Source organism: Thermobia domestica, chromosome 1 (assembly GCF_964235325.1).
Source record: "Thermobia domestica chromosome 1, izTheDome1.hap1.1, whole genome shotgun sequence".
Taxonomy (NCBI): domain Eukaryota; kingdom Metazoa; phylum Arthropoda; class Insecta; order Zygentoma; family Lepismatidae; genus Thermobia; species Thermobia domestica.
Window position 1 is genome coordinate 154,386,247 of NC_137454.1, and position 18,758 is coordinate 154,405,004.

General features: G+C 37.0%; 1 protein-coding gene across 2 annotated transcripts in view; it reads right to left on the bottom strand.

Annotated features, from left to right (window-relative positions):
• Positions 1 to 18,758, bottom strand: part of LOC145690164 (uncharacterized) — a 165,102-nt gene that overhangs the window by 94,697 nt on the left and 51,647 nt on the right. For both annotated transcript variants that reach the window (XM_081764789.1, XM_081764799.1), the window contains one exon: positions 11,659 to 18,184. In XM_081764789.1, the coding sequence (XP_081620915.1) occupies positions 11,659 to 18,184 (6,526 nt within the window). The remainder of the gene's footprint in view (positions 1 to 11,658; positions 18,185 to 18,758) is intronic.

Here is an 18,758-nt window from a genome sequence, read left to right on the forward strand (position 1 = left end):
GAATGACTGACCAAGTTTAGGATATCATTTTAAACGACAGAAATGCAACTCACAGAGTAATATCAGACCTCGTGTGGATGAATAAGGAGAGATTTAAAAAATAATTAAGAAGAATTTGAACGAACAAAAGCTATAGGTGTTCGTCATCTTCCACAGATTCCCTTGTTTCACTGTTCATCTGGTGACGAGGTATAACAGGTCACCTTATACTTAGCGCGTCACGCGCCACACTGGTGACCATCTGAGCTGGAAATTTCTGCACATTTTCCCACTGTTACACCTAAGATTCACTCATATGAGAAACCTTCGTTAAAAAAAAGCTAACGTCGCAGCAAAACAATAACTTTTGTTGCCTAATTGCGCAACGTCTGTTTCTTGCTTCAAGGTTGCTACAGACACATAAAGAAGGGACTTGCAATAAGATTAAAGTGAGTGAGACGGAAATCTTGTCATCTTAACATACGCCAGAACATTTAAGATTGAGTTAGTCAAAGTATACACTGTAAATGGGTAACAAATAGACTATTAAGTCTACTGAATATATGCAATGCTTTGATTCTTGATTCTACTTTCTTTGTCAATTACTAGACATGAAAATTTTTATTACGTACAGTGTTTAAAAACAGTTTCAGTAATTTACATTTCAAGGATCTTCACTAAGTTCATCCCCACTTATTTGAAATTTGTCACCATAGTCATTGTTATACGTTAAAAAAAAGAAAAGAAAAGGAAAACAGGAGTGGGCCTAGTAGAGAGAGGGTCTTAATATAATGCTGTGACGAAAGCTTGATAATTTAATCTCTTAGAAATATCACTTTTATCCATAAATGTACTCTATGTAATCAACTATTTAATTTAAAACATTCTATATCATTTCCATGTATACTGTACTGTAACTACATAACTAAAGGAAGCTTCTGCCAAATGAGCATTGTGGTGAATCAACACTGTGGGGGGAGAGGGGAGTTTCTCGGGATTGTCCTGCTTTCTTTCACTTTTATCATCCCATCATTTAATTCACCATAATCATCTTCATCTCTCTCCGTCTCGGAGCATACTTGTGGAATGTTAAACTTAAAGAACCTGCACGAAAGATTAGACCAACACTCTCGTGCCTGCTATTGTATTAGTTGGGGGCATCGAGTACGAAATAAAGTGTTGAGGAGCATGAAGTATCCATACATAAAACTTAAATAGTGTTTTAAAAAAATACACAGCCACACAAATAATAATAATAATAATAATAATAATAAATACAAGTTCTGTGCAGTGGACCCTAGGGTATGTACTCAATGTATTTTGGCACACACAATCTAAATTTCGAAACCCCAAGACGATCGACCGTGCCAATTCTTTTTTATGGGCGAAAAACTTCAGCGAATTTTGATACGTAAGGCAGCACATACGTTTTTCGCCCATAAAACAAAGTTGACACGGTCAATCGTCTTAGGGTTTCTAAATTGGGATTCTATGTAACAAAATACATCGAATCCATACCATGGGGTCCGATGCACAGAACTTTTACTTTTTGTGTATGGCTGTGTATTAATAATGAAGGATACGTGCTGATTTCATACTTCGTTCTTATCATTTCAGGGGAGTGGTATCCTGAGATGATATATTATCAAGTGTTCGTCACAGAACTGTAACACTTATCATGGATTATCAAATTGTGCATCAAATGTGTTAAATGTGTTACTTTCATCACAATCGAGAAAGAAAAAGATTAGTATGATCTTTTATAATTAGAGTTCCATTACTCGTGAATAATTGTTATCGAGTAATCATTCACTGCTTTCATTCTTCGAAATATTGATTCTTCAAACATTGCTACATCTCAACTTGGTTTGATCGAACAGAAAGTAAATCCACTGTACGATCTCTCTCCTTTGTGTGTCTGAAATCATAATTTTCCTATCTGTTTTATATACATTGATGCACAAGACTGATTACTTATTCTTTATGTATTTATAGACAACCAACATTCTGGACGAGATTTCTCCGTATCTGCCAACGCCTATAGAACATGTAGCTGTACCCTACGTCGAATGATATACTTATATACTAGGTTTTCATCATCAGATAGATAATAACGGTTTTTGCAAGCTTACCTTACCGTATCATTCGGCCCTACAGCCCTAGAAAGAGGGGGAGGTTGGTTTGTTCCACTATTTGCCTCCAGTCTTCTCTATCTCTCCATTTTTCTTTCCATCTTCAGACAATCGATATTTCTAAATCACTTTCTACACCGTTCAACCATCTAGTTTTCGCCCTTGTTTCTCGTTTATTGGACTGAATTTTTCTTTCATTACATTACGTTTTTTTTTTTTCTTTTTACTATGTATCCTACCCACTATAATCTATTCAATTTTACAAACTTAATTATATCCTGGTTCTTGATTATGTCGCGTATCTCTTCGTTACTTCTAATTCTTCAAATTTCTTGTTCTTTGATTGGTACATAATTGTTTTTCATTTTTCCTCTTTTGAGAGTTCTAAAATTTTCACAGAGAGGAAAGGACAGGAGGTGAACAAAAAATGAAATGAAATTTTTCAGTTTTACGAGCCATAGTTATGCCGGCTAGGCTAAAGGAGATGGTGATGAAGAAATAATGAATGAAATGGTGGAATGAAGAAACTGAAAGGAAACGGGAGAACTCCGAGAAAACCCACGCACATGGTCTTTGTCCACGACAAAGCTCATTTGAAACTAGCTGGGATCGAACCAAGGACCCCAAGCACCAGAGGTGAACGCTCTAACGGTGAGCCACCGCGGCCCCCAGGAGGTAAACAATTTTGACAACGACGGTGATGAGGATAAGCTAACAAAAGAAGAACGGAGAAAACCATTAGAAAACTACGAAACGACAGTTCACGAGAAGAAGATGAAATAGTAGCAGAATGTTACAATATTCAGGAAAAAAGACATATATCGACTAATAGAACAAATGTGACAAGAAAGAATACCGACAAAATGGTAAATAGAAATAATATATACATACATACATACATACATTACATACATACATACATATAGGGTAACTGTCCCAATAATTGACAGTATAAGAACAGTCTTTGACAAACTGCGTGTTTTTTCACCCTTTAAATGGGTCTGTCTTACTGATCTCTCGTTTAGTTACGAAGGCATCCTTCCTTCGTCCATACACACCACCATGAAAATAATAGACTGATAATTATTATTTTTAATATATGTATATGAAAGGTTGTTCATTGTACCAGAAATTGACACTGTGATTTGCGAGAATCACCAGTAATTGACACATCGTGACCCAGTAATTGACATCTCTCAATATCTTATTCCAATGAACCATATAATTTTCTACCAACTTTCCAAGCTGATTTATAAGTTTTTATTTACATAAACATATGTTTATTTCTTTCTCTAATAGAGCTATTACAGTATTGTTGTATACAATGGATGTTAATACTGAAATAATACAAATATTCATAGCACAGAAAAAGAAAAATTTACTGAAAAATTCACTTTATGACTAAGAAGCCATGGGTAAATACAGGATGAGGCAAAAGTCTGGATACACACTTCTAAAAGTCAAACGGTGTGAGGAATCACAATGTCGTTTGGTATGGGGTGTCTATAAGTGGATCCACAACTTATAGAGGCTATGGCGACAGCGGCGGCCATCTTGGATTTCGGTTACGTTTTTGAAATGTGGAGGGGGTCATGTCAAATATCATTTTACACTGGCTTTTTCTGGGGAATACACCTGTGCAATCCGTTTTGCGAAATCTTTATTTGTGTAGGAGTTATGACCTGTTAAAGTTTGGAACTCTTGTCAGAGTCGGCATTACAGCATATGCTCAATATGACCTCCATTGCGCTGGATACACAACTGGAGTCTATTTTGTCAGTCCTGCTACACACGTCATAGGGTATGTGGGTCTACAGAGGCACATTGGTTATATATTCGTAAAAGGGTTCTCCAGTCATTTATCCCGACGAAATTTTTCTTATTGGCCAGTCGTCAGGCACATTTTGCACAACTCACCTGGATTGCGAGCATACGGGAACACTATAAATGGCAGGACAGTACCATTGGCACACACAGTTAGAAATACGGTGATGGAGTCTTTATTTGAACCGTAAATTATGTTATACCTGTTTTTTTCTCCTCGTGGTCCAATCACTTTAATAGTCTCTGGATTCAACTGGAATGCGGCTTCGTCGCAGTTGAAAACACGAGAATAACCCTGAAGAACTTGAATCAGCTTTTTGTCTTCCATTTATGGTTGTATTTCGTTACACCAGTTACGAATTTGCTGTTCGGAGACATTCACACACTGGCTTGTGAGCTGCTCAGGTATTCATTTAGCTAATTCGGGGTGACGCCCCATAAATGATTCATACCAATGAGGGCCAGGTTTTGGTGAATGGATTTTGACGTTTAGAGTTCAAGACAATTTTCTGAACTGTTACTAGAACATCATTTGTTAACGGGAAACCACGCTTTGCAATCGAAAGTACCCAATCAACAATACGTTTTTTTTCGTTCTCAGTAACTACTGTCTGTTGCCTCATTTTCCTACCCTCTGGAGTCCTTCCTGAACACTTGTATTAATAAGGTTGTTCTAGGAACCTCGAACTGTTTCCTTGCAGTTGCACAGCACATGACATTCTACTCTCTCTGTTGCGATTGCCTTTGACATTGCACTTTGAGTACTCGAAGAAAGGTTTCGATTTACCTGGAATTACATTTAATGGTTTCGTCTTTCTTCTAGGTATATCCATGGTTGGCAATTGTAAAGAAACAAAGTAGGAACTTTCCTTAGTTTAATCAGTGTAAAGCATTTACAGTATGCATAGCTTTTTTTTTTTTTTTTTTTAACTTAATGGTTACTGTAGGCTACTCTACCCGTGGCAACTTGCCAAGTAATAGTAATGCAGATTAAGGGAAGGCACTTGCTTAAAAGTCACACTTAACGCTCAAACAAAGAAAAATGAAGAAAAAGACGTAGGAGGACATAACCCCGTACCAAGAGGTATTTACCACTTCCAGAAAAAATTTAAAAAGCAAGGTCGGTTCTCTGTTAATCACAAAGGTGTCAACCCAGGACCTTTCGAATTATAACAAATCACACTAACAACTCAGGTGTGCCTTGGTAAATAGTTCGTACAATTCTTCTGCAGTAGCCTAGTAATTGACACTCCTTGATCTAGTACTTGACACCCCCTGTCAACTACTGGGATTTTATAAGAAATAATGTTTTTAACTTTATCAGTCAACCTAACTCCAAGGAAATACGCGGTATACAAATTTCTATTGATATTTATTGAGCTTAGGCAAATCACCAGTAATTGACAGGGGATGTCAATTACTGGTTATTGCAGATAACCTGTGACCAATAATTGACACTCCCCTGAAAACTTGGTTTTACTTTCAAAAAGCTATATATATCGGTTTAGTATGATCTATTAGTCCTTCAATTACCTCAAAACATCTTCAACTCCTCAGTTTTTATTATGATCTATTTGATATGCACCGGATACAGAAACAACCTACCTTAAGATAAACCGTTACTAGAAGTCTGAAAAAAAAGAAAACAGTTCACTTCTCACTTTCCATCAATGTTCTGCTACTTTTGAAGTACTACTACCGAGTGGCAAATATTACCAGTAGTGTAGGATTGACAACACTACAAAAGAATAAAAGGTGACAGCATTTGCTCGTACTTAGCCCCACAGTCTTGTTGTGGCGAGAAAAAGACGACAGTGTCAATTACTGGTACACTGTCAATTACTGGGACAGTACCCTATACATACATACGTACATTGCATACTTGCATACATACATACATATATTACATACATACATATATATATATATACAGTTTCAAAAAAAATATACGTATTACGAAGAATTATTTTGTTCAAACTATCGATCGCTGCGCCTCGGCTCGGCTATTGAAGAAACGAATACATAGTCTAGTTTATATTAATAGCCGCTAGATGTCAGTTGTCTTCTCTTTTGCTTTGTATCCTTCATATGTTTAAAATGGCTACTCCGCAGCAGAAATCATTTTGTGTTCTCGAGTTTGCGAAGTGCAATTCCGTGATTACAGTACAAAGACGTTTCAGGTTGAGGTACCAAATTGATCCTCCGAATGGGTGGAACATTCGCAGATGGTATCGAGTTTGTAGATACAGGATGTGTATGTAAAGAAAGAGTCCTGGCCGCCCTCGTGTTCCTGAAGAAAATGTTGCATGAATTCAAATTGCTTTCCAAAGTAGTCCTTCAAAATCAACTCGTCGTGCCAGTCAGAAGTTACAAGTGCCGATAACAACAATTTGGCGTATTTTGGGACGTCGGTTGGCTATGAAGCCGTACAAGTTACAGTTGTTACAAGCTCTGCGTCCTGATGACAAACGCAAACGTGTGGCATTTTGTAACGAGATTCTGGATGCTATTGACAATGATAACACTTTTGCACAACACATCGTGTTCAGTGATGAAGCGACTTTCCGTGTTAGTGGTCAGGTAAACAAACAAAATGTTCGAATTTGGGGCCTACAGAACCCAAATGCAGTCACTGAACATTTATGAGATTCGCCCAAAGTCAATGTGTTTTGTGCAATATCCCGATTATCTGTTTACGGCCATTCTTCTTTAATGGAAACATGGTTAACAGTCAGCAGTATCTCGCTATGTTACAAAACTGGTTATTTCCGAGGCTGCGCGAAGACAACTTCATTTTTCAACAAGACGGGGCACCACCTCACTGAAATCGCAAAGTGCGTGAATATCTGAATGAAACTCTACCGAACCGTTGGATTGGTCGTCAAGGAGCTGGCGACTTAGCATGTCTCAGCTGGCCTCCACGGTCACAGGACTTGCCACCCTGTGACTTCTTCCTGTGGGGTTTCGTTACAGGACCTGGAAAAGTTGAAGAACCGGATCCGTACTGCCATAACATCAGTGACGCAGGACATCCTTGCCCGAGTATGGGAGGAATTTGAGTATCGATGTGATATTGTTCGTGTCGCTGATGGAGGACATATTGAACATCTGTAATTTGAACTTGAGAGATTCATAAATGTGTGTAAAATTTCATATTCGTATGTCTTAAAGTTTAATAAATATATGCATCTGAAATACGTATATTCTTTTTGAAACAGTGTGTACATACATACATATATATTAGGATGTCCCTTATTTTGGGTAATTTCGTGTTGCGAAACGCACACCCCTCAAATATATTTTATGTGACCCTAAACACGCATTGGTGAAATATTAGCTCTCTACGAGAATGTTAACCCGTGCCGACTTGACGACAAAATCATGAAATTTACGTTTCCACCTCGTAATATTTAGAGTTTCCAACCGTGATAACAGAGAAACTAAAAGAGACAGAGAAACGAAACTTTGCACGAAGCAACTACAGAAAGGACGACATCTGCCCGTGTATTAACATCACCGGATGAACAGTGTTGCCAACCCAAGAGAAAGTTGTGTTTTTGTAAATTGAATGACCTAAATTGGATATCATCATTAAAAGTGTCACCATCCTACAGCTCATTTTTGCGATTTAAAAGAAACATTGGGAAAATAGATTTATTCTGAACTTTATTAACCAACCCTCGTATAGATCCAAATGTTCTAGAAACTCTCCTCTCATTGCTTTGATATGTCTCTTCGTTTGTGTTGGTAAGCCAGAGCTAGATTTCGTAACCAAATATGGACATAAGACGCAGAGACAATGATTTCCTTTGTGAACGCTCTCAGTCCGGAAAAACGGGAAAGTTACAATAACACCTTCGTCTTGTTACCGTTCATTTTTGATTTGTTAATTCAAAGCATCCTCATCTCTTCAGCCAAAGAGCTTAGACTCAACAGTAAACGTCATAAACGGGAAAATCCCGTCTCAAGCATTCATACGAAGCAGCTAACTAGGAAAAGCTTCAGTGTTTCGACACCCTTCGTGTACACTACCTTCTCGCTGCCTGTGTTAGGTGAGGCAGCCAGTACCTACTCGAGAGCAGCGTCCACGCTGCCTGAAGTTACGTACCGTACGCACCTTGTCTCCAAGCGTGTGAGCTATCCCTCCGTGAGGTGGATGCAAAGACGTAATTAATTAAAAAAAAAAGGTGACTAACAATTTAATTGCAAAGTGTTTTGAATGTGACCAAGTAACAGTTTTATCTGCGAGACGTTTTAATGTGACGAATAAGTCGAGTTTATTGTTCATTACGACTAAAGTGAAACCACGAGGTCCGATTCGTTTGGGATTATGGACTAAAAATCTCACTTGTAGCGCCAGCTTGGATACTCATCAAGGAAGCAACAGTCGGGACTCAAACCTAGGACTTTAACTCCAGAAACAGCGTGTATATTCGAATACAGGACATCGGAGGAGCAACTTCGACAGGCTAGCCGAAGAAACACGTGAGTTACTTACCATTTTAAGCCACCACGTTATCCGCTATTTAAGCCACCAAGCCACCGCGTTATTAATACTGAATCATTAATTGTAAATGTATTTGAAACGTAAATGCATGTAATACTTGTGCTTATACAGTAATATTACATTCTTTCTACAAAAAGTCATTTTGTCATTTGTTATATATTTAACATTCAACTCTATTATCTGTGTAGCTTAACAAAAAATTTTACGTTGTCTACATTCTCATCTGCCGTGCTCCCAGTCATCGCAAGTTGAAATTGTAGGCATGGGCAGTAATCAGAATCGTCGTAGTGTAACTGGGAATCACAACTAAGGAAAAGGGGGAATATATGAGAAATAAAAGTCACTCCGAACCACGACGTAAATAACGATTACAAAAGCAACAATGAAAATAAAGACAAAAGAGATGGTAAACGTAGATCAGTGTTGCAAACTTTTCAAGAAATAACATGAAACATGTGTTGAATGCAGGCATGCATGTGCTATATGCACAGTTAGCGCATATAGGAAGTGAGATACTAACGTTTTGTACACCTTAAATTACGCTGACTCCAAGTCTAGAAAGGTCCTCGGAACAGTATTGCCGTAAACAGAAGAGAAAAGTTGAGTTTGGAAAACCTACAATAACTCGGAAAAGGCCACAAGTGCTGTATGGTATAAAACCTATAATGCTAGGAGGTAGAGCATAAGGAGTAGTACCATGGTTATGTGAGATCGATAAGCCACGTACTGACAGATATATTCGTTATCTTCTTAAAGCTGAGAAGTAAGATTCGGAAAAGATGGAAACGCTGCACAGCGGCGGTTTTTTACTCTTGACGTCATTATCGTTATCAGTGATCTCGAAAACCCACGGGTATATAAACCCATGCAAATTGCACGCTGTTTTCATATTTTAACCAGGTTGTTAGAATTCGAACATACTGTGCAGCGTTGCCATCTTTTACGAATCTTACTTCTAAGCTTTAAAAAGATAACGAATATCTCAGTCAGTACGTGACTTATCGATCTCGCATAACCACGGTACTATTCCTCATGCTCTACGGCCTTGCATTATAGGTTTTAAACCACACAAAGCTAATGTCCTTTTCCCAGTTATTGTACCCTATCCAAAAATCAACATTTTTCTTCCGTTGATGGCAACACTGTTCCGCGAACCCTTCTAGATCTAGAGTCAGAGTAAACAGTTCTTATTACTATTTAATTTAAGGTGTACAAAACGTTAGTACCTCACTTCCTATATACGCTAACTGTGCATATAACACATGCATGCTTGCATTCAGCACATGTTTCACGTTATTTCTCGAAAAGTCTGCAACACTGATCTACGTTTACCATCCCTTTTGTCTTTGTTTTCATTGTTGTTTCCAAACATGATATTCAATTTAGGTCATTCAATTTACAAAAACATAACTTTCTCTTGGGTTGACAACACTGTTCATCCGGTGATGATGTTAATATACGGACAGATGTCGTCCTTTCTCTATTTGCTTCGGGCAAAGTTTCGTTTCTCTCTGTCTCTTTTAGTTTCTCTGTTATCACGGTTGGAAATTCTAAATTATATTATAAGGTGGAAACGTAAATTTCATGACTTTGTCGTCAAGTCGGCACGGGTTAACGTTCGCGTAGAGAGCTAATACCTCACCAATGCGTGTTTAGGGTCACATAAAATACGAGGGTCATTCGGAAAGTAAAGAACGTTTTGCGCTAGCGCGTGCGCGTGTTCCCCCATCCCCGCTGCCGCTGGGTTATTGACCTGGGCATGCTTTAGCCTCAGTCTGGCACCAGCTGCGATCCGCTACGGTCCGTTATTGCTTCGCTGTGCGACTGTAAAATGTGCGATACAATTACTGATCCCGCCAAGTGTGAGGTTCGTAGTGTGATAAGATTTTTGAATGCAAGAAAAGTGCGTCCGATAGAAATTTATAGACAAATAACTGAGGTGTATGGAAATGTAATGACTGAAGCATCAGTTCGTAAGTGGTGCATTATGTTTAATGACGGACGGACGAATGTGCACGATGAGGAACGCTCGGGCCGGCCTTCTGTTGTGACTGACGAACTCAAAGGAAGAATTGAGCGGAAAATTCAAGAGGATAGGCGATTCACTATTGATGGGCTGCACGAATTCTTTCCTGAAATTTCAAGAACTTAAGGAAGCTGTTAGTGATTGGTTCAACAGTTTGGCGGCAACTGTGTATGCCGAAGGTATAGAAAAACTTGTACCACGGTATGACAATTGTTTAAATTTACACGGCGACTATGTCGAAAAGTAACTTAAGTATCACATAGTATGTAACACAAATTTCGCCTTTGTATATCAGTTATTAAAGTGTTTATACAAAAACGTTCTTTACTTTCCGAATGACCCTCGTACTTTCCGAATTTGGAGGGTGTGCGTTTCGCAACACGAAATTACCCAAAATAAGGGAACCCTAATATATATAGTTAAGTAATGTTCAAAAATATTTGGCCACTCACATGTTCTTAATAAGCCCTATACTAAATTCTCCTATGCGTGATTGTTAGAAAAATGAAATGAACTTTTTCAGTTTAACGTCTCACGATTATGCCCTTTAGGCTAAGACAGATGGATAATTAAATTAAGTGAATGATGATTAAAGAACTGATGGAATGAAATTATAGGAGGAAACGGGAAGACCCCGAGAAAATCCACGGACACAATGTTGTCCACCACAAACTTACTTGGGGCTGGGATCGAACCAGGAATCCCGCATCAGAGGTAAGCGCTCTACCACTAAACCATCGTGTCCCCAGCGTGATCGTGAAAATATGTTATTTTATACTATACATACAAATATCCTATTTCTAGTAATTATTGAGCTACACTGAATAAACAGGAACCTAGAAGAAGAAGAAATATTTTAAGACTGTTTCAAAATTTATAGAACTTCGAATTACGCAAAAACAAAATATTGTGAAAAATAAGCTCGAGAAAAGAAATACAGAGTAAAGCGATTCATAAGAGCTAGAGAGAGAATTTATGTTTATCCATATCCGTGATAATATAATATATATATATAATATAATATATATTTAAAAAAAAAAAGTCGATGAGGCTTACTGGTAACAACTATCCATCAGTTTTACGATGATGAAATTGCAATGCCCTTATTCTATAATGAATTACATTTGTCCTAATCAATCTTCAACTAGAAAATTTAAGGTGTCAAAAAAAAAAAAAATAGTTATACTTACGCATATAATGATCTTGTTTCCTGCATTACTTCTAAGATATCATCATCATCACTCTCATCTTCATCTAAATTGTTCCACACACCTGTATTTAAGAATCTTGGTTTATGAATATTGTATCCAGACTGTAAAGTATGGTCTTCACCCTCTACATATGGTTGGTGGTTCTCTTCTTCCGCATCTGACTGTTGTAAGTTCCCTGTGACGTTATTTAATGTTTCGATGGACAAGTTAGTATTGTCTGGACTAGATGAGATTCGTGCTCTATTTCTTATCTGATTTAATTTTCCCCTCAAATCTGTAAACTCTTGATATTTAGGGGAGCTGGTACTCTTAGCCTCTCTTATCTCACTACCATATGGAGAACTCGTTTTGTTAGTCATAAAAGATGGTCGTATGACAGACTGTTCCTTTAGTGCAGAATCACCAAACGTTATCACATTTCTTTGTTTTTTACCAGGAGAAAAGTCACTACTTATATGCTGTTTTTGCAAAGGAGATGTTGATCCTGGTTTCTCAGTGTTTGGTGGTGATAATTCTGTTTCATTTTTATTATCTTTATCCTTTGGTGAACTACACGCATTATTTTTGCTTTGAGTGATAGCACGCCCAGGTGATTGAACTAGCTCATTTAGTTTGTTACGGGGCCTAACTATTTTCAGTGGTAATTTAAATGGAGAATCGTTATTTTTCGACATTTGAGATACCAAAGGTGCAGAGTCTTGATTCACACCTTTCGAATTATTTTTCGCTTTTATGGCTGTTTTTGACAGTAATGGTGCAATTCCCTCAACAGACACGGTATTTCCTTTCCTGATAACACTACTTGGTGATAATGACCTCATTAGTGATGTTCCTAGTGTCTTTTTACTTGATACATAATTGTGAATCAATATCTTACGCTTACCATCTGAGCCTTTTTCAGCATTGACATGCTTGTCGGTCATTTGAGATGGTTCAGGACTCACTCGTTTGCTTTCTTCTACCGAATCTCTTTCATAATTCTGTTGAACTATTTCATTGGCGTATTTTTCCATTATTTTCTTAAGAACTGGTTTGTTATGAGCATTGTCCGGTTTCAGTTCAGTACTAGAATTTTTCACATTATCACCACTACTTTTATCGCTAGCCTCGTTGGTGGCATTGGTTAACATAAACTTAAATCGTTTTTTAGGAGGCATTTCACACTGTATTCTAATTATATTATCAGCATTAACTGTATCTATTTTTTCAGTACTATTCAATGCACAAGAAATATTAGAATGCTGTACAGATAAAAATTTTTCTGAGGTACTTATATTAGATATATTGCCGAATGGAGATGTGTACTCAGTATTCGCACATTCAAGATCACATGTAGATTTCTTCAAATTGTTCCCAATAGGAGTACTTGTAACGGGCAAACTCATTTGAGATAACGGCATCACGGTTCTATTATTAATTGGGTGTGTTTCTGCATTGGTTTCAATATTTCTCACCTTCTCACTTACATCACGATTGCTACATCCATCAGGAGTTTTCGGACAAACGGATGCTACGGAAGAGTGCGCCTTTTTTTTCCGTATAAACCCAGCTAAACCTTTTAACTTTCCTTTTTCACAGATTTTGTCTACTGTGTCGCGGTTCGTACCTTTTCTATGTTCCCCTTCCTTAATATTCATTCGTTGCAACAGAGGAAAATTGATGTTTGGCTTCATTGTCGTATCTTCCACTGTCGAAAGGTCTTTATTTACTACCGACTGACTCGATGTATTTGCATCAGATATCTGTGTTGTTTCCAATTCCTGATCTACTGATTTATCTTGTACTGGAAGCAGACTGACTACTGATAACACTTTGTCCCCATTTCTTACTTTGTCTGCAACTGGTGATATATGGCCGCTAGGAGACGCAAGTGACTCTGATGAGTCGTGTAAAATATTTTCAGTTGACGTTTGTTCAGTCCATATTGCTATCTCTCGATCAGATAACTTCTTTAACTTGATACATGGTTGTGGAACGATCTTCACTTGTGTTCTATTCGATGTCTTTACGTTCGTGTAATTAAGTACATTCATTTCTGGTAAAGATGAATTTTCTGTAGAAGCTACGAGCGTTTTTTCTTTAACTGGGCTTTTCTCAGCCACTTCCGCATTTCCACCATTCTGAAAGTCGACGGGAAAATGACCTGTAGCGCTATCAACATTTGTTGTACTCTTGTCACTGTTAACGATTTGATTGATTGGTTTAACTGTTAAGAATTGGACAGAAAATTCCTCATCAGGTGAACTTACATCAGGATTCTGAGAAGGCAGTTTATTAAATTGACTGTTTTTAATTGAAACAGAGGAATCTCTTAATTCGACTGATGTAGACGTAAGTCCATCGTTTGTGACACATCCTTGAAGGGTTTTATCCAATTTGTTTTTATTCACCTTCCCATCTCCATTATCTTTAGAGTTCTTTGGAGATTTAGTACCAGCACTTATCTTTGAAGTTACATTTCTTTTATCCCATTTAAAATTTACTATCAAACTAGATGGTTGATTATGAGATTCAGTTCTTCTATTAATTACTTCACGATGAGATTTAATTATTGAGATTTGACTATGAGGTGTGGAACTGGATCCAATAAGTGTTTTCTGTCTATCAGATTCTCGAGGAGTTAATTTATCTAATTCCAAGTAAGTTTCTGAAGTACAGTTTTTTGCCGTTTCAGAAATTTTGTCATAATTGTTTCTATCTAATTCTTTCTGACTTACATTTTCCTGGGGCAGTGAACAATTTATTTCCAGCACAACAGGACTGCCTGCTTCGCTGGATAATTTTTGACAGTGAGATGAACGTTCGCTATTTTTGGTTTCTTTAACTGGTAATTTTTGTTTCGATCGACTAGAAGTCTTAGAATCATCTCCACTTAATGATTTCGTACTTTCTGATTCCGAGGAACACGTCTTGCTCGAGTTCCTACAAGCTTCTTCACCAGATGTGTTCCTTATTTCATTTGATGACGAAGAAAATTCACTGTTGCGATCTACTTCTTTTCCTGAAGAGGAAATATCTAAAGCGAATCTAACGTCCTTAACATTTCCCGTTACAATTTCATTTGTAGAGTCATTATATATTCCGTGACCAGTTGCTTCTCCAAATACAGGAGTTTTGCGGGGCGTTTTTCTGCAGCGAGATGAACATTTCCTATCTTTAGTTTGTTTATCTGGTAACTGCTGTTTTGACTCTTGATGAGGTGTCTTAGAATGTTGATGGCTTAATTTCTCCTTACTCTCTGATTTCCAAGAACACTTTTTATTCCAACCCATATGTGTGTCTTCTACAGATGAGTTCCTTATCAGACTTGCGTTAGAAGATTCACTGTTACGACGTAATTTCTTTTCTGACGGAGATGTATTTACAGTGGTACTAACGATTTTGTTATTCCCTGACACAATTTCGTTTACAATTATGTTATTTATAGATTCAACAGTTGTTGATTTTCTACTAGGGGTCTTAGAATTATTACTACTTAATATTTGGTGATTTTCATATTCTAGGGAAAACACTTCATTCAAATCTACAAGAGACGAACATTTTTTGCCTTTAGTTTGTTTCTGTTTTGACTCCTTACTAGGTGTCTTAGAATTACCATTATTTAATATCTTCTTACTTCCTGATTCACAAGGATATATTTGACTCGAATCAATACACATCTCTTCCGCAGGTATGTTCTTTACTTCATTTGATGTGTTAGAAGATTCACTGTTACTAAGCAATTCTTCTCTTGAAGAAGAAATATCTCCACCAGAACTAATATCTTTCTCACTTCCTGACTTCATTTCATTTACTGGTGTCGTGTTATTTGAACTAATTTCGTGGGGCGATTTTCGATAACGAGTTGAACATTTTCTTTCTTTAGTCTGTCTAGCTAGTAATTTTTGTTTTGGCTTTTGACTAGGAGTTGAATTCTTATTGATTCTCATAAGTTGAACACAACGTAATATCTCAGGACTTTCTGATTCACAAGAACTCACTTTACTTGAATCGATACATGTCCTTTCAACAAATGAGTTGTATATTTCACCTGATGTTTTAGATTCGCTGTTAGCCTGTAATTTATCTCTTGAAGAAGGAATACCTACACTAAAACTAATATCATTGTCATTTCCCGACTTATTTATAGTTGCCATATTCTTTATAGATTTATTATCAGTTACTGAACATATTTTCTTTACAGTAACTTCAGTTTTCCTGGGTGATTTTCGGCATTTTCTTCCTTTAGTTTGTTCAGCAAGTAAGTTTTGTTTCAACTCTTGTTTAGGAGTCTTTGAATGTTCGTAATTTAGTGCCTCACTTTCTGATTTCCAGGAACACATTTTATTCAAATCTATACATGTCTCTTCTAAAGACGAGTTTCTTATTCCGCTTGATATATTACAAGGCTCACTGTTATGACGCACTTTCTTCCTTGAAGAAGCAACTTCAGTAGTACTAACGATTCCATTATTCCTTGACACAATTTCGTTCACAGCTGTATTTATCGATTCACATATTTCTTCCATATCATTACCAGTTTCATGAGTTGATGTTTGGTAATGAGGTGAACTTCTCTTCTTTCTAGCTTGTTTAACCGATAATTTCTGTTTTGATTTTCTATTTGAAGTTTTAGAATGATCACTTTTTACCGTTTGGTCAGTTTTAGATTTCCGAGAAGACACTGCACTTAAATCTCCACATTTCTTAATAGTTTCGGTATTTCTTTCACTTAATATGTTAGAAAATTTGTTATTTATTAGTACTTCTTTTCTTGGAGCAATATTTATCGCAGTACTAACACTCTTGTCATTCCCTGGCTTTATTACGTTTACAGTCTTCATGTTATCGTAAGTAACTGAATATTTTTCTCCAGTTTCACGAGCTTGCCTTTGGTACTGCGGTGAACTTCTGCTCCTTTTAGTTTGTTTGACTGGTAATTTTTTCGGTTTTCTATTACGAGTCTCAGAATGATCATTACTTATTGTTCGGTCGTTTTCGGATTCCTGGGAAGACACTGCATTTAAATCTACACACTTCTTCTCAACGGATATGTTATTTAACTCACTGGAACTAACATTCTTGGTTTCTTTTACCGTCGCCGTGTTATTAATAGATTCTTCATGGGTTGATGAGCAGGTTGCCACAACCGCTATTGGTGCAGTTTCATGATCTGGTTTTTCAGAGTGAAATAAGCTTTTGCTCTCTTTACGTTGCTTAAATGATAATTTTTCTCTTGATTTGCGACTAGGTGTCTTACAATGATCACTACTTAATGCGTCCACATTTCCGGATGCCCCGGACATACTACTCAAATTCATACACTTCTCTTCAATGGATGTGTTACTTGATGTGATAGACGGTTCACTGTTACGACGTCTCTTTTTTCTTGGAGAAACATCTTGGTCATTTCCTAATTTGATTTCCTTTACATTTGCTGTGTTATTTACAGGCTCTTCTGCATTCTCATATGAGTTTCTACGTCTCTTCACCCTCTTCTTACATTTTCCCTGAATTTCCTTATGCATATATTTCGGCTCAGAATTTACTTTTGTCACGCTTTCAGGAAACTTCTGTGTATTGCTAGATGATTGAATTGGCATTGTGTTTTTTGATACCTCCTGAAAATAATTTGCTAACAAATCGAACGAAATTGTTGAAGATCCCTGAGTTTCACATGACATAATTAACCGTTTCAAGTCGTCAAGATTGACAGACTTTATCTTACCAGATTCTTCGTGATTATTAGGAACACAAGCATCTACTTCTTTTGGTACTTCATTGTTTAAAGCACAAGAAACTTTTCGGTCTTCCGCAGAAGAATTATTTTGTTGTGAATCATTCGTATTACATTTTACAGCCTTTTTCTTAACACGAATTTTGGTACACTGTTCAGGAACTGGTTCTACACTGTAAATTTCACTGACGCACTCAGTTCTTTCACGTGCCTTCTTTGATGTTTTATTTCTTTTTCTATGCCGGGCGTAAGTCCTCAGTTCCTTACCTGCAACTGTCCAAACATTGTGTTCCCACTCAACTCCCTTATTAATTTCAGGACGACCAGTTCCATTTTCAACAACACGTGTTGAAGTTTCCTCCCCCGCAGTAGCGTTTGCATTTTCTAATTCCACTGACGTATCTTCATATACACTGCCAGATTCATCAGTTCTTTCGCAATCTACACTTGCATAATCCACACTGCATACATTGCTGCACTTCACAGTCGGTTTAGAATCTTCGTTTGTATCACACGCAATATGTAAGTTATGTTTGTTGCTATCTTCACCAGAACTTGAACAACACGTTTTCACTTTACTTTTAATATATCGTCCTACACCCGTGCGCTGAGAACCGATGTTGCGGCTCCTTCTGTACCTGTTAATATGATCCTGCGACACCCCAGTTTGTGTCACGAGACCATCACCACTAGATCTATGTTCCAAAGATACTGACATTGCTTCTGAGGCATTTTCTTCATCTTTCGCAGAAATATTAGAGCATTTAACATTCTTCTTTTTCAATTTTTCTGGAAAAAAAAAGTACATTAGATCTTTCAACATAAAGAGAATGTCAAATATAGGTTTATTTAGTTTCATATTCTAGGAAGCAGTTGCATAAACGATTTAGAAGAATTAAAGATAATAATGAAACGGTCAGTAGTAACAACTGAAATATTAAAAAACATACATATACAGTAACGTTGAACCACTAGAAAGGCAACACGATGAGATTTCACGATTTTGTGTTTATACGCAACGCCGATATAGCTTATGGTAGCTATTAAGTAGAACTACCATGAATATATGAATTAAAAGCACTAGAATTTGCAGTCTACAAATAACCCTACTGCATAAGAAAACAGTAAAACAATAATGCTTTCTTCCTGCTTGAGATCGAAAATTTGAAAACCAGATCATACTAATTTTCAGTTTTCTTTGGAACACCCTTCTTTCATATCACTATCTAAAATTTAGTTGAAGACAGTGAGAAAAAAGAAGAAGAAAAAAAAACAGATTGACGCACTACATCGGAGGCAGGATATATCAAGAAATCTTATTTATGCCTTAGACAACTAGACTGCATATTTAAAAGTAATAGTT